The 15,864-nt window shown below is 38.2% G+C and overlaps 1 protein-coding gene and 1 long non-coding RNA gene across 2 annotated transcripts in view; both read right to left on the reverse strand.

Moving 5' to 3' along the window:
- The window catches only part of eys (eyes shut homolog), a 209,067-nt gene that overhangs the window by 24,113 nt on the left and 169,090 nt on the right, over positions 1-15,864 (reverse strand). The window contains exon 37 of the mRNA XM_058795808.1: positions 907-1,015. Coding sequence (XP_058651791.1) covers positions 907-1,015 — 109 coding nt within the window. The remainder of the gene's footprint in view (positions 1-906; positions 1,016-15,864) is intronic.
- LOC131552198 (uncharacterized) lies at positions 8,853-10,195 on the reverse strand. Its single transcript, XR_009273926.1, has 5 exons — positions 10,127-10,195; positions 9,910-9,974; positions 9,786-9,833; positions 9,474-9,490; positions 8,853-9,131 (listed from the first exon to the last, which is right to left on the reverse strand). It is a non-coding gene; the product is annotated as an uncharacterized LOC131552198 (long non-coding RNA).

Here is a 15,864-nt window from a genome sequence, read left to right on the forward strand (position 1 = left end):
CATTTTAGTGAGTCTGTCTGATATATTTCTCAATCATCTATTATGTTAGCTGGACAACAAACTTTGTACGAACTTTCGAAAGAAAAAAAATCTTAAAACAAACATATCTTACCCAAAACACTTCAGCAACTGCCCAGTAACAATTCACATCCCCATAACAAGCACATTTATACATATATAACTGTTTTCAAAGTACACAAGGCATATATAATCATAAGACATACAACTACCCTTCAAACTGTTATAAACTTTCAGACTGAGCTTTGTCATCTTGTCCATATGACAGATATTTCGATAAACAACAGCTTTCCATAAAGCCTCCAGTGATTTTTTATGTTTATTCAGCTCTATAAATGGATTTGTGGGGCCATTATATTCTGATTAAGTCTCTTATATGCTGTTGAAAGGGTTTGATTATTGCAGCACAGCTCTCTCTTATGTTCTCATCAATTAGGACACAAACATGAACCAATTATTTAACTTGAATGATCAAACTTATTATTTTTGCAACAAAAATCATTACACCAGCTCTCAAAAAGACGGAGTTGTCTTCTTTACTAAAACAATAGCATAATAACCTACCTGACTGCAAATATATATATGTTTTCCTTTCCATTAGTCAAAATAGTGTGTGCGAGAATTTTTAATCCTTTTATACACACATAACTGAAATTTCTCTCATTTTCTTTTAATTGCTGATTTTTATATGAAAAAAAAGTTTTTATTTTTGCAAAAAATTAAAAATTATTTTTGAAAAAAATCTAAATTTGCTATTTATACCCTAATCTTTATCAAAAAAGGAGGTAAAAATGGTCACAAAACGGTTCAAGTAAAGCAGACAATTCATAGATTAAATAAAGACTGTCACAGTCATTCAAATGATTGAATATACAGAAGCAGGTTTACCTCTGACACAGGCTCATCCATGTATTTCTGCTGCCGATTAGCAGTTCCATTAGCAACAGCTATCTCAATGACACAGAGCCGGCCATTGTCATGAGATGGCAATGCATATCTAAAAAGCGAGAGAGACAGACAGAAGGGAATACAGATCAAGAATGAGAGAGTAAGACAGAAACAGGGCATGGGAGGGAGGAAGGAAAACCTCATTAGATCATGCAGCATTCACAATAAATCCATTTAAGCATGAAAACTACACAAATTGGTGAAGGGAGTTCTGAGTTACTACTAGGCCACTCCACGGAAGAAAAATCATCTCAAACTCCTATACAAGCAGCGAATATATTCATTTTCCGAGCTTTTGTTCTGTCTCCATCCTTTGCTATTCTGCTACTCCAGCAATATATTTTCTCAATCATCTCGAAAATGTCAAAAGACAACTCCTCCCTGCTCAGGGCTGAAAAACAATCCGTTTCAGGAACCATAATGCAACAGTAAAAGCTGCTGAATGTTTCAGCGATCTCCCCCACAAACCTTTCAACTGTGGCTTCGCCTATATCCTGACATGATCCAACAGTTATTCTGCAAAAAAACATCACCATCTTCACAGAAATATACACGTAATTGGAATCCATATGCTAAAGTCATGGATTTCCTCACTGTCCAATCAGCTCTTTCAGGCACTTGAAAAACTTGAGACTTGCTTATTCGAGCACCAGCTTTTGATTTCAGCCCATGTTGGATTCAGGGCAAGGAGGGGAGAAAAATCCCCTCTCCTTTAATGACCAGATGCGAGCAATCAGGGCGATTGCCCTCATGCTAATTTGAAACAGCCTTGCAGGACACCTCCCTGAAGGCAATCAAAGCCCTACAACTTCAGGTAGCACTAATTACAACACTGGGGAAGTTATGAGAGTCGCTCTGCATACAGATTGACAAATTAATGCCCGATTGGGACCACGAGAAGGAAATTCAACATGACTGACAGCCCGCCGCTGAACCAGTATTGCTGATGAATCCTGAACATAAGGACATGAGCTGATTCGATTGTTCGCAGAGGCTCCTGCAATGACTTTAATATTCTGATATTAGTACAAGTAGCGTGATGTTATGAGGTACTAATTATTTTAATCATGGCTCGATAATCACTTTAGGTGCATTGGACAGCTGTTTGCATTTATAGAGACTTCTCATCAGGTTTAATGTGTCCTATATGATATGATGATTTCAGCATTGGCAGGAAATGCAGGAGCATGCAGTAACATTTGACTATTTTAACACAAAAGATATTTTGAAAAATGAAAGTGTTATTACAGTTATATATACTTAACTAAAACTGAAACTAAAACCATTAAAAAAATCTTAACTTGAAATAAAATAAACGGAAATAAAATATGAAAAAACAATATGTAAAAAAAACACAAACATTTTCAAAAATAACTACAATTAAAATAAAAATATTAAAATAAAAACTAATTCAAAATATTAATAACAACTGCATTCCTATTTCAACGATACTAAAATAACACCCGTTTAACAAATAGATGGCATGCTATTATCAAGCAGTATTGTGGGCAATTGTGTAACTGGTGTAACTGTTTTCTTCTCCAGACACATTTAAATGCCACCCACTGAGATCTACAGGGGTTTGTCCCTTTAGAGCATTAAATCAAATGAACCACAGGCAACAAAGAGAGAGTAAAAAAAAACACAGATTCCACAAACACTCACATTACATTTACGCTGGACAGTACAAACATGATGTTAAAAAGGATTTAAATGTCACTTTATAAAGTGTGGCAGATGACACAATCTTAACTGGCTGCATGCTACCAAATGGCAAAGACAGCTAATATTTCTCAAGGCGCATATTAAAAAAATCTAAAGAAACATCTAGTACAGCGCTCCAGTGTTTGTGCTGTGTCTGAGCATGACTGTGATGATCTAACTGGGCGCTGGTGTCATTCTTTCTGATGAGCTCTTGTGGACACATGGATACAGTCCTGAGGGAACAGAATCAGCACACTGGTTATTACAGAGAGAGAAAGGGCACAATTCAGTCGTGTGGGAGTCTTAGTCAGATCTCATTATCTGTTGACTTTTATTTCTTAAAAATAAAATGTTTTATGCTCACCAAAACCGCATTTATTTGATCAGAAATACAGTAAAAATAATAATATTGTGAAATAGTTTTATAATTTTAAATCTCTTTTCTATTTTTATATATTTTAAAATGTAATTTATTTCTGTTACGACAAAGCTGAATTTTCAGCAGCCATTATTCCAGTCTACAGTATCACATGCTCCTTCAGAAATTATTTTAAATTGCTGATTTGGCATTTAAGAAACATTCCTTAGTATCATCATTGTAGGAAACTGTTGTGCTGTTTAATATTTTATATATGAATTATATACTATTTATATATTGTTAGTCCAAAAAATGACTGCATCCCCACATTGATTAGCGATATCAAGCAACAAATCAACTATTCTGATATGTTCCATGCTAATTTTCAGATTCTGTTTAATGGGCTCTTTTTAAAAACCATGAATGATTCCTGAACTGATTCATTATAATTCATGTAAAAGGCAGTCAAAACTGAGAAGAAAAACTGTATTACCAAAATTGTATAACCGCCCAAAACCCCCTTTTCTTTTTGTTCATCATTTAGTTATTCTGTTAAATGACAAATAGTTGAATGCAATGATCTAATGTCTGAAGAATATGTGCGTGAACTTGCCATCACAATGCTTCATGGTTGCCATGTTGTTGTCATGCAGTTGCTAAGGTGGTTTTAGTCATATTGCCATCTATGCTGTTATGGGTTGCTAGGCATTCCACCATCCATATATCCTGCTAAAAAGCCTTATTTTAAAAAGATGTGGTTCCTTTATATCATAGATTTATATTTTACTGGTAAAATATATTTTACTGCTCAGAGGGTTTGTGGAGGTGATTCTGTGCAAATGTGCTCAGACCTGATGCAACATCATGACATCACACACACACACACACACACACACACAAGTGCTGCCATTCGACAACTATGAAATCTAAAAGCTGAATATAATTGCAGTTCATGCCACAGTTCACTAGAATGAATGCTGGGAGACGCCGAGTACCGCGGGGCCACTGTTGGTCCGGCTACAAAACATGTATAAAGCACTGGCAACAGATGGCAGTAAAACATCATGAAGCTGCAGTTCTGCAGTACAAACACACACACACACACGCACACACACACACACACACACACACACACACACACACACATACATATACACACACTGCTGCTTCTTTATTGGTGGACGTGAAAACAAAGGCAGAAATTAGAGAGGACTTTTACTTCATGCCACATTGTAAGTCCAACAGGAACAGCAATAAAAACAAGAGGCGATATGACAGGTGATAATTGCACACAGAAACACCATCAACGCAATTCCCTGTTGGTCCACAGACAATGTAGAGAAAAAATATATGTTTATGCTAATTAAGGGCTGTTAAATAGATCTACAATTCTTGAATTCATTCATGCATCCACTTCGACCTGCTCTTTATCTGAATGAGAGCCATTAAGAGCCACAATTGCTGCCACTCATTGATCATTTTTATCACATTGTCCACAACATGTCAATAGCTCAAACTGACTGTGTCATCTTAAGCAACCTAAGATGAATGCACAACTGAAGAGCTTTGTTCCCACATGCATGTTTTCTGAGAGGCACGCTAACGCGTCAAAGGCCGGTGGCAGATAACGGCGCTTCCCTTGATCACCCCCACCGAGGGAGCCGATAAAGACAAACACAGCCCCTCATAGACTCACTCAACCAGCTTCACTGACTTTCTTGCATTAAAGTGTCAAGGCATTTTTTGCATAACAAGCTCACTCGAATGGCTTCAGTTATTTTGGGCAGCCTGTGTTCTTAGTCATGTCTCCAGCTGATCTTCCAGACCCAAATTACAGGCGCACCCTACGGCTTTGAGATGCCGCTCCAGATGAGGTATTTTGAGAGTAGTCTGACTACTTCCCTGATTAAAAATAACAATGCTTACAGCCTGCCAGACTCAAATATTACTCTCAGAAAGCTGGTATATTTTACAAGCATGTAGGAAAGTAAAATTATGCAGGAATAGCTATATAATAAAAAATATGGTGATTACAGAGAGGCTCTTTTGAAGACTCCATGAAATTAAAAATTGCCAATCATTCCAATCCCCAATAGTGACCTGCGAAATGGACCTGCGAATGGTTATTTGGCCATATTAAGTAAGTAGATGAGATGTGCCTTGGCAATAATCATGACATGCACTATGAAGCAGATAAGGACACATGTAAATTGCATGTATTTTCGTATTAAACATTCAAAAGCTATATATATATATATATATATATATATATATATATATATATATTAGGGGTGGCACGGTACACAGATGTCATGGTTCGGTACATACCTCAGATCAGGGGTCACGGTTCGATACGATTTCGGTACAACAGGGGAAAAAAAAAATCTACTATGCTCAGTTTCTTTTCATTTATTTTGAACAGACAGTAGTGCAAATTACAATTTTTTCCATCTAGATGTGAAAATACTAAATATTATTACATGCTATATATATATATATATATATAAAATCTGTTTTGTTTTCGTTGTGAGTGTACACAGATAAAAGCAGACCTTTATACAGTGATTATTAATAAGACTAAGTGTTTAAAGTTGATTCTGCTGGTATAAGGAAACAGTTGAAGTGATCGCACCGGAGCGCGCGCACGCACACACACACACACACACACACACACACACACACACATCAGTTCCAGCATTGCTAACTTGACAGCGCAGTTGGTACTTTATCAAAATAAAATACAGTGAGCCAAACATCAGCACACCCTCCTCTGTGTCACCGCTGGAACACGACTGAAGTACAAAGCCTATCATTTACATAATAAATAATAGTTTAGCATTCAGATATGGAAATATTATGGAATATTTGGATTTGTGCCGAATGAGAGAGGTAGGATACACGAGCACAAAGCTCCATTTCGCAAACAGTTGAGTGCGCAAGCCTTTAAAGTATACTCCTTTGTCAGTCTATGTGAGAGACGCATTTAGAATCAGCAAATGGTCACTGTCTAGTGGGCTTTGTTTTCAAGTGCGCAACTCATGACATTCGCTGTTCTTCTGCTGGCGCTGACGGTTATCAAACAGCGTTGCATTGCTGCGGGCACCCCTTCTGGATTGGGGGTGAATTGCCTGTATTTGTCGTGAGGCCTCATGCACCGACGGTTCGGTACGAATACATGTACCGTGCCACCCCTAATATATATATACACATACACACACACACACACATTTATTTTTATATATTATATATATAAAAGATGTTTTTTTTTTTTTTATTAATACATTAATTCAGCAAAGATGGATTTAATTAAATGGAAAGTGACAGTATTGTGGTTGCCACAAAAAAATTAAGCAGCTCAGCTGTTTTTACATTGATAATAAAAAGAATGTTTCTTAGGCACCAAATATTAGAATGATTTCTCAAGGGTCATGTGACTGAATTAACTGCTAAAAATTTGCATTATAGGAATGAATTACATTTTAAAATATATAAAAAAAGTGATATTTAAAATATAAGATATAGATAGAAAGAAAGACAGAAAGACAGACAGACAGACTTGCCGATTTTCTATTTAAGCACATTTTCCTGCCTGTGTTTTTGACATATTTCATATTCAAAGTAATTTCATGGTCTTAAATGTAATAATATAAGCAATGTAAAAACCAAATTCAACAACTCGAGGACAGAATATACAGCACCAAAATGGGGTTTCAGCAGATACTGCGAAATAAATAGGAAAGAAGCAAAACTATCTGCAGATCTAATGCATTGATCCACAGAGCAGCCGCATTAAGAATGCTTCCTTTTTTCCCCCAAACAAACCCAGCAGTAGTTCCCCAGGAATAAATGGCACACATTTAAATAATAATATGTGCTAGGGAATGGAAAGTTCATGTGTAATAAAAGACAGGATGCGATGCTGTGTAATGCAGCGTCTCACGCTTGTTGACCTTTGGCTTTGTGTGAACAGAAATGACTCACACACAGCAGACTTGGGTAAAAGCCAATCACAGCAGAAGCATCTGACAATATATACAGACATACATAGACACACAAACACTCACAACAGACTTACCAGGGAAAACAATATGTCACCACCGCAAGCCTTTAACCTAATTTAAACTGTCTGCTGTGCAGACCACCACATTAAGCAAACTCAACATTGAAAAGCCTCCAGCAATACATATGCAAGATCAGCAGACCATATTAGAAGGGTAACCTTACATGCAGTGTTGACTACGAACAGTATGCACTTAAAAAAAGCCAACAGCAATGTATACTGCTTATTTGCTGTACATCCATCCGTAACAAGCCAAAAAAAAGCAAATGATAGACAGAAACGAGGAGAGGAGGGCCGGACCTCTTAGAAACAGCACAGTCAAACTGCGTTCACAAAGTATGAATTAATAAGATCAACGTATGAATAAAATATCATTCTTCAAGTGAATTGAATACATCAAACATTCACAACAGAACATTATTCCCAGAAATGGGAGAGAGGGAGAATGAGGTGTGAGTTTCAGACTTCTTTAAAACTCAGAAGCGTGCTTTGATGTCTGAAATCTAGATCAGCAGTTTAGGAAGACTGATCAAAAAGTTTGGACTAAAGTATTCCTTCCATCGTTTCTTGAAGCGATGCAGCGGTGGAATGTTGCGCAGTCGACCCATCCACTTGTCACTTGATATGAATTTATGTGAGCTGAGTAAGATCAGATAAGATAGAAATGTATTGATCCCTGAGGGGAAATTTGCTTGTCACAATGGCACAGTGTCACGCAGAACAGAACTGCGCATCATAGACCAGTAAACACAAAAGGGCAAGAGAAAACAGAACAAAATGAACACGATAATAGACTGGATCACTTGCAATACCTAAAATAAAAACATGTACACATAATAAACACCACACAGGATGTAATCAGCACATGAGTGACTAACAGCAGTTATTTTTGATTGATAGCATCAAATCAGAATTGTGTTATAATTATACATTTTTCTTTTTCCTGTAGACTGTTATATGGCTGGTTGAATACATGCATGCAGTATGTACTCTCAGTACTCATACTATTTAGCATTATGTAGAATGTACTGTATTCAGTGCTCTGTATACTAGGGCTCATGCATGAATGTAGTATCAGATGAACTACTGCATTTGACAATGTGCAGGATAGAGCAGAGCTCACAGCGTGGGATACTGTATCTAACAAAGCAATGCACTCAACCTGACCTTCCGCTTGCACGGGGATGAATGAACCAGAAGTAAATCCAAGTGCAATTTTATCTGTTTTGAATTTTAACTGTACTGTGTAACAGTACAGTACAGCTTCCCTGAATTTACTCAATTTACTCTGCAAGATCTGCTCTATCCTGAATATATATATATATATATATATATATATATATAAAGATACACACACACACACACACACACACACATTTATACCTGCCAGCCAATCAGAATCCAGTATTCAGACAGACCATGGCATAAATAAATAAATATACACACACACACACACACACACATACATACAAAACTGTTTTCTTCAATCATAAATTCATAAATAGGCAATTCATTTATTAAATATTGTGATAGAAATAAGGCATCATTCAGATACTGTTATAAGTTTTATTAATAATTTGAATGTTTTTATATTTTTCCATTTTCGTCTTAATTCTAAAGTTTTAGTAATTTTGTTGTGTTTTTGTCATTTGTATTATTAATATTTTTAAAATGTCTATATAGTTTGTATTAATTTTTGTACCTTTTTTATTTATTCTAAAGTATGATCCTAGATGAATAAGTAATCCATAAGTAATGGTGCAATGTGACATATTTCAGTTAACGGAGACAACTGACAAGGTTTTCAATCATTCTTCAACTGCTGCTATAATTCGGTTGGCCTCATCTATAAACATTGACATCTCAAGTGCTGAAGGACTTTCGCCAAATAGACCGCTGACACAGACTTGAGCATCTCAAACTCCCCGTACTGCTCTCAGGTATATCTTCAGGGGCCAATGATTCACATTACTTTCTCCAGTGCCTGATTTTTCAAGTGACCGATTACACTGTGGAATGGAAGATCTGAGATGATGGGAATCCCTGCAAAGAGTTAGATAATCAAGAGCATCATTCAACATCAAGTCACACGAAGAAAAAACACTAAAACTATGTGGACACCCGAACACTACATCCATATGTGACTGTGGAGCATTTTAAAATATATGGAGTTAGCCCTCCTTTTGCAGCTTTAACAGCTTCCACTCTTCTGGGAAGGCTTTACACTTGATGTTGGAACATGGCTGCAGGGATTTACTCCCATTCAGACATACGAGGTCAGGCAGTCAGCATTCCAATTCATCCCAAAGGTGGTTCAGGTCTGGGCTTTATGCAGGGCAGTCAAGTTTCTTCACACCAGGCTAAGTAAATCATTTCTATATGTACCTCGGGAGACTGTGAAGCTGAAACAAAAAAGGTACAACCCATGTTTGATAATGCGATTGCATGGCTATATGCTTGTTTTTTTGTTTTTTTGCAATAGCCAAACCCTTTAATTATAACAGGATGTCCAAACTTTTGGCCATGAATGCACATTTACAGCCCCCAAAATCCCACCACACATAAAACCGATGATACAGTTATGTTAATTAAAAAGAAATAATTAAATAATGTGCCACTCAGACTCTCTCCTCTAATGAAAGTTACCACACTCTTTCCAGCTGCATTAAAATTCTGCTTAAGTGCCACTTGGCTGACCTTGATCCAGTACCACGCAACGCCTGATCTCATCAGATCTTCACGGCTCTAGCAGACCCAGAGAGATGACCTCAAAATCAAGAGGCAGAATTATTGATATCGACAAAGCCAGGTTTATTCTCACCGTCTGACAGGAGGAGGAGATTAGAACCTAATGTCAGTGCTTGGGGGTCAGGGACAGGATGCATACTGTATATGGAGGTGAAGATAGCAGGATATTATGATTAGCATCAACCAAAAGACGAAGATGTTATATTTCAGACAATTAAAAGAATAGTTCCATCGAAAAGAAAAATTTTAGTTTGTTTCTTCATCAGAACAGATTGGCAAATTGGCATTACATCAATTACTCCCCAGTGGATCCTCTGCAGTGAATGGGTGCCGTCAGAATCTGTAACGATTCAGTCCACTGAAGGGGAGCGTAGTGAAGAACCCATGTGCAGTTTATTTTCAGACGTGATCCAAAATACAAACATAATCCATACAGACAAAGACTTGACTTGAAACAGACTTGGAACAGACTTGAATCGAACAGACTTGATTTGAACAGACTTGACTAGACTCACCGACAGCAGGTTACAACATCAATACACGACAAGGAACAAAGGCAACGACATGGCTACTTATAGCAAACAAAGAGGGTCACATGACATGAACAAACCAATGGGAACAAGACACATGACTTGGACAATCAATCAGAATGTGACACAACACAAGGCAGAGATACATGAGGGCAAGGGAAGCATGACACAAACCGCATGAAACAAACTACAAAATAAAAGACATGAAAACATGACATGAAATAGAACCCTAAAACAGACCTTACAGATCCCCCCTTCTAAGGACGGCTCCTGATGCCCTAATGCAACATCCACCCCAACCAAAACAACAAAACATCCAGGAGGGTGGAGGACTGGAGGTGGTCCAGGGGGTGGGATGGACGGACAGGCCTATGAAGCGGAACAGGCAGAGCAGGTAGCCATGGCGGAGCAGGCACAGCGGGGAACCATGGCATAGCAGGCAGAGCAGGTAGCCATGGCGGTGCAGGCACAGCGGGGAACCATAGCATAGCAGGGAGCCATGGGGGTGCAGGCAAAGCGGGGAGCCATGGCGGAGCAGGCACAGCGGGGAACCATGGCATAGCAGGCAGAGCAGGTAGCCATGGCGGAGCAGGCACAGCGGGGAACCATGGCATAGCAGGCAGAGCAGGGAGCCATGGCGGAGACTCCTTAGCCGTGACAGGACAGACAGTGAGTTTGTGAACGGCCTCTGTGGCCGTGACAGGACAGGCAGTGAGTTTGTGAATGGCCTCCGTGGTCGTGACAGGGCAGACAGTGAGGTCGTGAACGGCCTCCTTGGCCGTGACAAGACAGTCTGTAAGTTCGCGAACGGCCTCTGTGGCCATGACAGGGCAGACAGTGAGTTCATGAACAGCCTCCGTGGCTGTGACAGGGCAGTCTGTGAGTTCGTGAACGGCCTCCGTGGCCATGACAGGACAAGCAAAGAGTTCAGAAGCAAACGGCGCCACCTCTAGAGGTTCTGCAGCGGACATCGCTACCTCTGAGACAGACTCGTGGACAGCAGAGGCCTCAGGAGCAGATTTATGGACAGGAGAGGCCTCTTGAGCACAGTGTGCAGCCCACACGCTCAAATAGTCCCCCCCCCTCTCAAAAAAATCCTTAGGGGAAATCTTGGTGACAGCCGTGACGTCGAGAGTCTCAGGCGTGGCGGCCATCTTGTGATGAGGCCCAGGAGTGGCAGCCATCTTGGCCGGGGAAATCAGGCGTGGCGGCCATCTTGGCTGGCGTAGCAGGCTTGACGTGAGCAGACTCTGAAATGGCGGCCATGTTATGACGAGACTCTGGAAGATCAGCTGAGACGTGACGAGACTCTGGACGATCAGCTGAGACGTGACGAGACTCTAGAACGGCGGTCATTTTCCGAAGAGACTCTTGAGTGGTGGCCATCTTGCAACGAAGCTCTTGAATGGCGTCCATGTTGTGAAGAATCTCTTGAGTGGCTGGCATGATGTGAGCAGGCTCTGGCTTGGGAGGTATAACGTGAGCAGGCCTTGGAGTAGCAGGCATGATGTTAGCAGGCTTTGGCATTGCAGACATGACGTTAGCAGGCCGTGGCTTGGCAGACATGACGTTAGCAGGCTGTGGCTTGGCAGACATGACGTGAGCAGGTTCCTTAGACTCTGACGTGACTTGAATAATCCCAGACATAACGTGCAAACATTTTGGTGTGGGGGATACTGGAGGATAGCAGGATTCCTCATCAACTATCCCCACAGTAAATGGTGAGCCAGCCAAACGGAGTGCAAAGTCAATGTATTGTTCCAGTGACCAGTGTGGGGTATTGCGTGGCATTAACTGTGAAATGTTTTTGTCCAAACCAAAACAGAAAATGTCCTTAAGGAACGTATCATTAAAATCTACCTGGTGACAATGCCCACAAAAGTCCTCCACATAATCCTCAATGGAGCAATTACCTTGACAGAGGCGAACAAGATGATCTGCTGGATTCATTTTGATGGTCGTGTATTCTGTAACGATTCAGTCCACTGAAGGCATGCGTAGTGAAGGACCCATGTGCAGTTTATTTACAGACGTGATCCAAAATACAAACATAATCCAGACAGACGAAGACTTGATTTGAAACAGAATCCACACAGCTCCAGTCCATCAGTTAACATCTTGTGAAGTGAAAAGCTATGTGTTTGCAAGACACAAATACATCAATAAGGTTTTAATTTTAAACCATCACTTCTAGCCAAAATACCAATCTATAATGCTTTCTCCAGTGAAAATCCATCCTCTGTTGTCCTCTCACATCAAAATTCACTGACATATTTGTTTAAAACTGTTTTGGACTGTTCTCACTTCTAAACGGTGCTTAATCTGTGGATGTTTCTCTCCTGATTCAGATGACTTTTCTCACTGGAGAAAGCAATATAATGAAGAGGGCTCATGTTTTAGCTGGAAGCAACCATTTAAAGTTAAATACATCTTGATGGATTTGTTTATTACAAACATGCAGTTTGTGGATTACTTACATTACTTGTGGATTATTGAGATGTTTTTCTCAGCTGTTTGAACTCTCATTCTGACGGCACCCATTCACTGTAGTGTGATGTAATGCTAAATTTCTCCAAGTGTGCTGATGAAACAAACTCATCTACATATTGGATGGCATGACAGTGCACTGATAGACACAGACTAATGCCGACTGCGATCTGATTACTGTATGCCACTTTTTAAATATTCCAATGTTCAATCGGCGAAAATAAGAGCTGAACAATAGACACCAATAGGGGCAACATTGTCTAATGAAACCTAACAAGCTGTCTGTTACTGTTTGTTTGTGTCTGTCAGTACATACGTGTACGCTCATGAGTGAAATTCATATAAGTAAAATAAATAAAAAATCCACCTAAAATCAATATACAGGATAAAAGATTAATATTGTGCTGTATATTGAGTCACTTATATAGGAAGTTGTTTTATATTTGATTTAGCTGTATTTACCCTTTTATACAAAGCTTAAAGCCAGAAATGAAAATGCAGCATGAATTGGCCTTAAAACTGACAAAAGGTGAATAAAACGCACTCTCCCAGTTGCCTTCAGCATGAGTTGTTGGCACAGCAGGGTGCATGTTTATTTGTTTGCAATGATGTCTTTAACTTGCTGTAATCTTAATGCTATTTAAATTAAAATATACTGCACTCCTTTTAAAAGGTTTTAGCTGCTGCTGCACATTGGCCAATTCAAGACAGTCTTCTACTCACTGCTTCAGACACCATGCTGTGTCAATTGCTGCCTTAATTTTTAACTAGAGATGGATTTATATTTATCCTGTTGAACTTGCTGTTGAACCTCGCGGCTTTTAAAGAGGTTTTATATAAATGAACAATTTTGATACTTAAGACACTTTTTTTGACTGTTATCACATGTTGCCTGTGGAATTGACTTGTCTTGTATTTCATTTGCTTTTGTGTCCGTGCTTAGCACCATTCTTCTTTTAATCTTATATAATAACTTGGGATCTTAAAGGGACAATTCATCCAAAAATGAAAATTCTGTTCACCATTATGTAATTCCAAAGCTGTATGACTATGTTTCTTCGAAGGAACAGAAAAGATGATATTTTGAATAATTTCTACTTTTTTCCCCAATAAAGACCAGCAACATTGGATCCCCTACAATTTCATTTTCTGGGGAAAAAAAATCTAAATATTTTTTGTGCTTCACAGAGAAAGTAAACAAGCTGTTTTGAACAGCATGATTGCGAATAAATGATGACAGAACTTTCTTTCTTTTTTTTTTTAACTATCCCTGTAATTGTAACTGATGCTCCTGCTCTAGGATATGTCAAATCAACTTAATACTTCAATTTCTCATTCTAGCATTTGAATCAGGTATTTCTAAAGGATTTCATGCACAATGTTTTATAGTATCACACATCATCATTTAAAATCTTATTGGACACGGTTGTGCCAATGTTAAAGGAATGATTCATTCTTTGGAATATTGAGAACAAAGAAAGCTGACATTCAGAAAAGTGCAGATGGCACATCTGACAATATCTCCATTCCATCGGCCAGAGTATTTCCTCAGACGAGTGACAGAAGGAGAGAAACCTTCTCCAAGTCCTAAGAGATGAGACCACTGAGTCAAACAAGACAGCAGGAATATCTAGAGACAACTAATACAGGCTGTCGGATTGTTAAGTTAGAAGTACTTGGCATCTAAACACATCCTCTATGGGAGAAAAGCTGTTCAAGAAACCCATCAAATATACAAGTGAAATCAGAACCCTAATGGCCGAGGACTGCTATATGCATGCGCAAAATAGCCTTACAGCTAAGATATATATATATAAAATGTATGCAATAAAATGTTGCTTAACTGCTCTCTGACCACAATTACATCTGGAGAGATTTCATTAAACTACATGCTTTAAATGCATCCAGGGGTGAGCTAAAATGTAGCTGAATAAATGTAGAAATTAAACATAAATGTAGACATAGATTCATAAACATGACAAATGCATTATTATCATTTGAATACAAATCTGTTATACTTTTTGTAGAACACGTAATACATGTCAGGTTACAGTACGTCTAAGCAGGGCTGTCAATCAATTAAAAATGATTTGATTATTGTATTATATCTGCAATAGTTTGAAACTATTGGCCTTCTGTAGAATTTTGATGCTCTTTCAAGGTCATCATTGTTTTGTTTTTTTTCAACACATTTAAAAAAAAAAGAAAAAGAAAAAAAAAGAAATTAACTGCACTAACAAGATAAATTAAAAGCCCTAATTATAAAATTCTATGATTCACTTATATAATTTAATGCAGTAAAAGCAATAGATATGCTAATAGTGAATAAATGCAATTCTATTACCAGCCTCTTGACATTCAAGCCTTTTGAATTCTTATGCAAATGCTTTTAAGCAATACATTCAAGCAGTCATATTTACTAAATATATAATGGAAAACGTAATAGTGCGATAGTTTGTGACCTTAAATACATCTCCTATTTGAGTGGTTATGTTCAGTCCATTATATTAATTATTGAATTATGTACAAGCAGTGACTGGCTCCTTCAAGATAATGTTAATTAGCATTATTGTTATGTGTTGAAAGGAACAATGTCTATTACATAGCAGTAAGTTTCACTGTTGCTGTGTGATTATGGAAATTACAACAAAGAAAAACATTAAACCTGAGCCATATAAAAATGCAGCTTTGATGTGACTCCCAAATGTCAAAACTCACGAGTCCCAAGCATGTGATTTAAAGAGCATACTCAAACAAAAATACCAAAAAAGAGCTGCTGCTATAATTTATTTATAACACATATAAAATTGGCATTTAGGAAACATAGAATTGAGTTCTGAATACATCTTTATGATTTTATGACTTATGGACACATCTGAACGCATATTTGGGTGTTTCTTCAACTATGGCACTTTAATTTCCCAGGGGTTGTTTTTTTAAATAACTTTTTACCATACCCTTATTATTTATTTTTTGCAACTTTTAAAATAGCAATAATCAGATTAAATGGC

This window comes from Onychostoma macrolepis, chromosome 13 (genome assembly GCF_012432095.1).
Source record: "Onychostoma macrolepis isolate SWU-2019 chromosome 13, ASM1243209v1, whole genome shotgun sequence".
Lineage (NCBI taxonomy): Eukaryota > Metazoa > Chordata > Actinopteri > Cypriniformes > Cyprinidae > Onychostoma > Onychostoma macrolepis.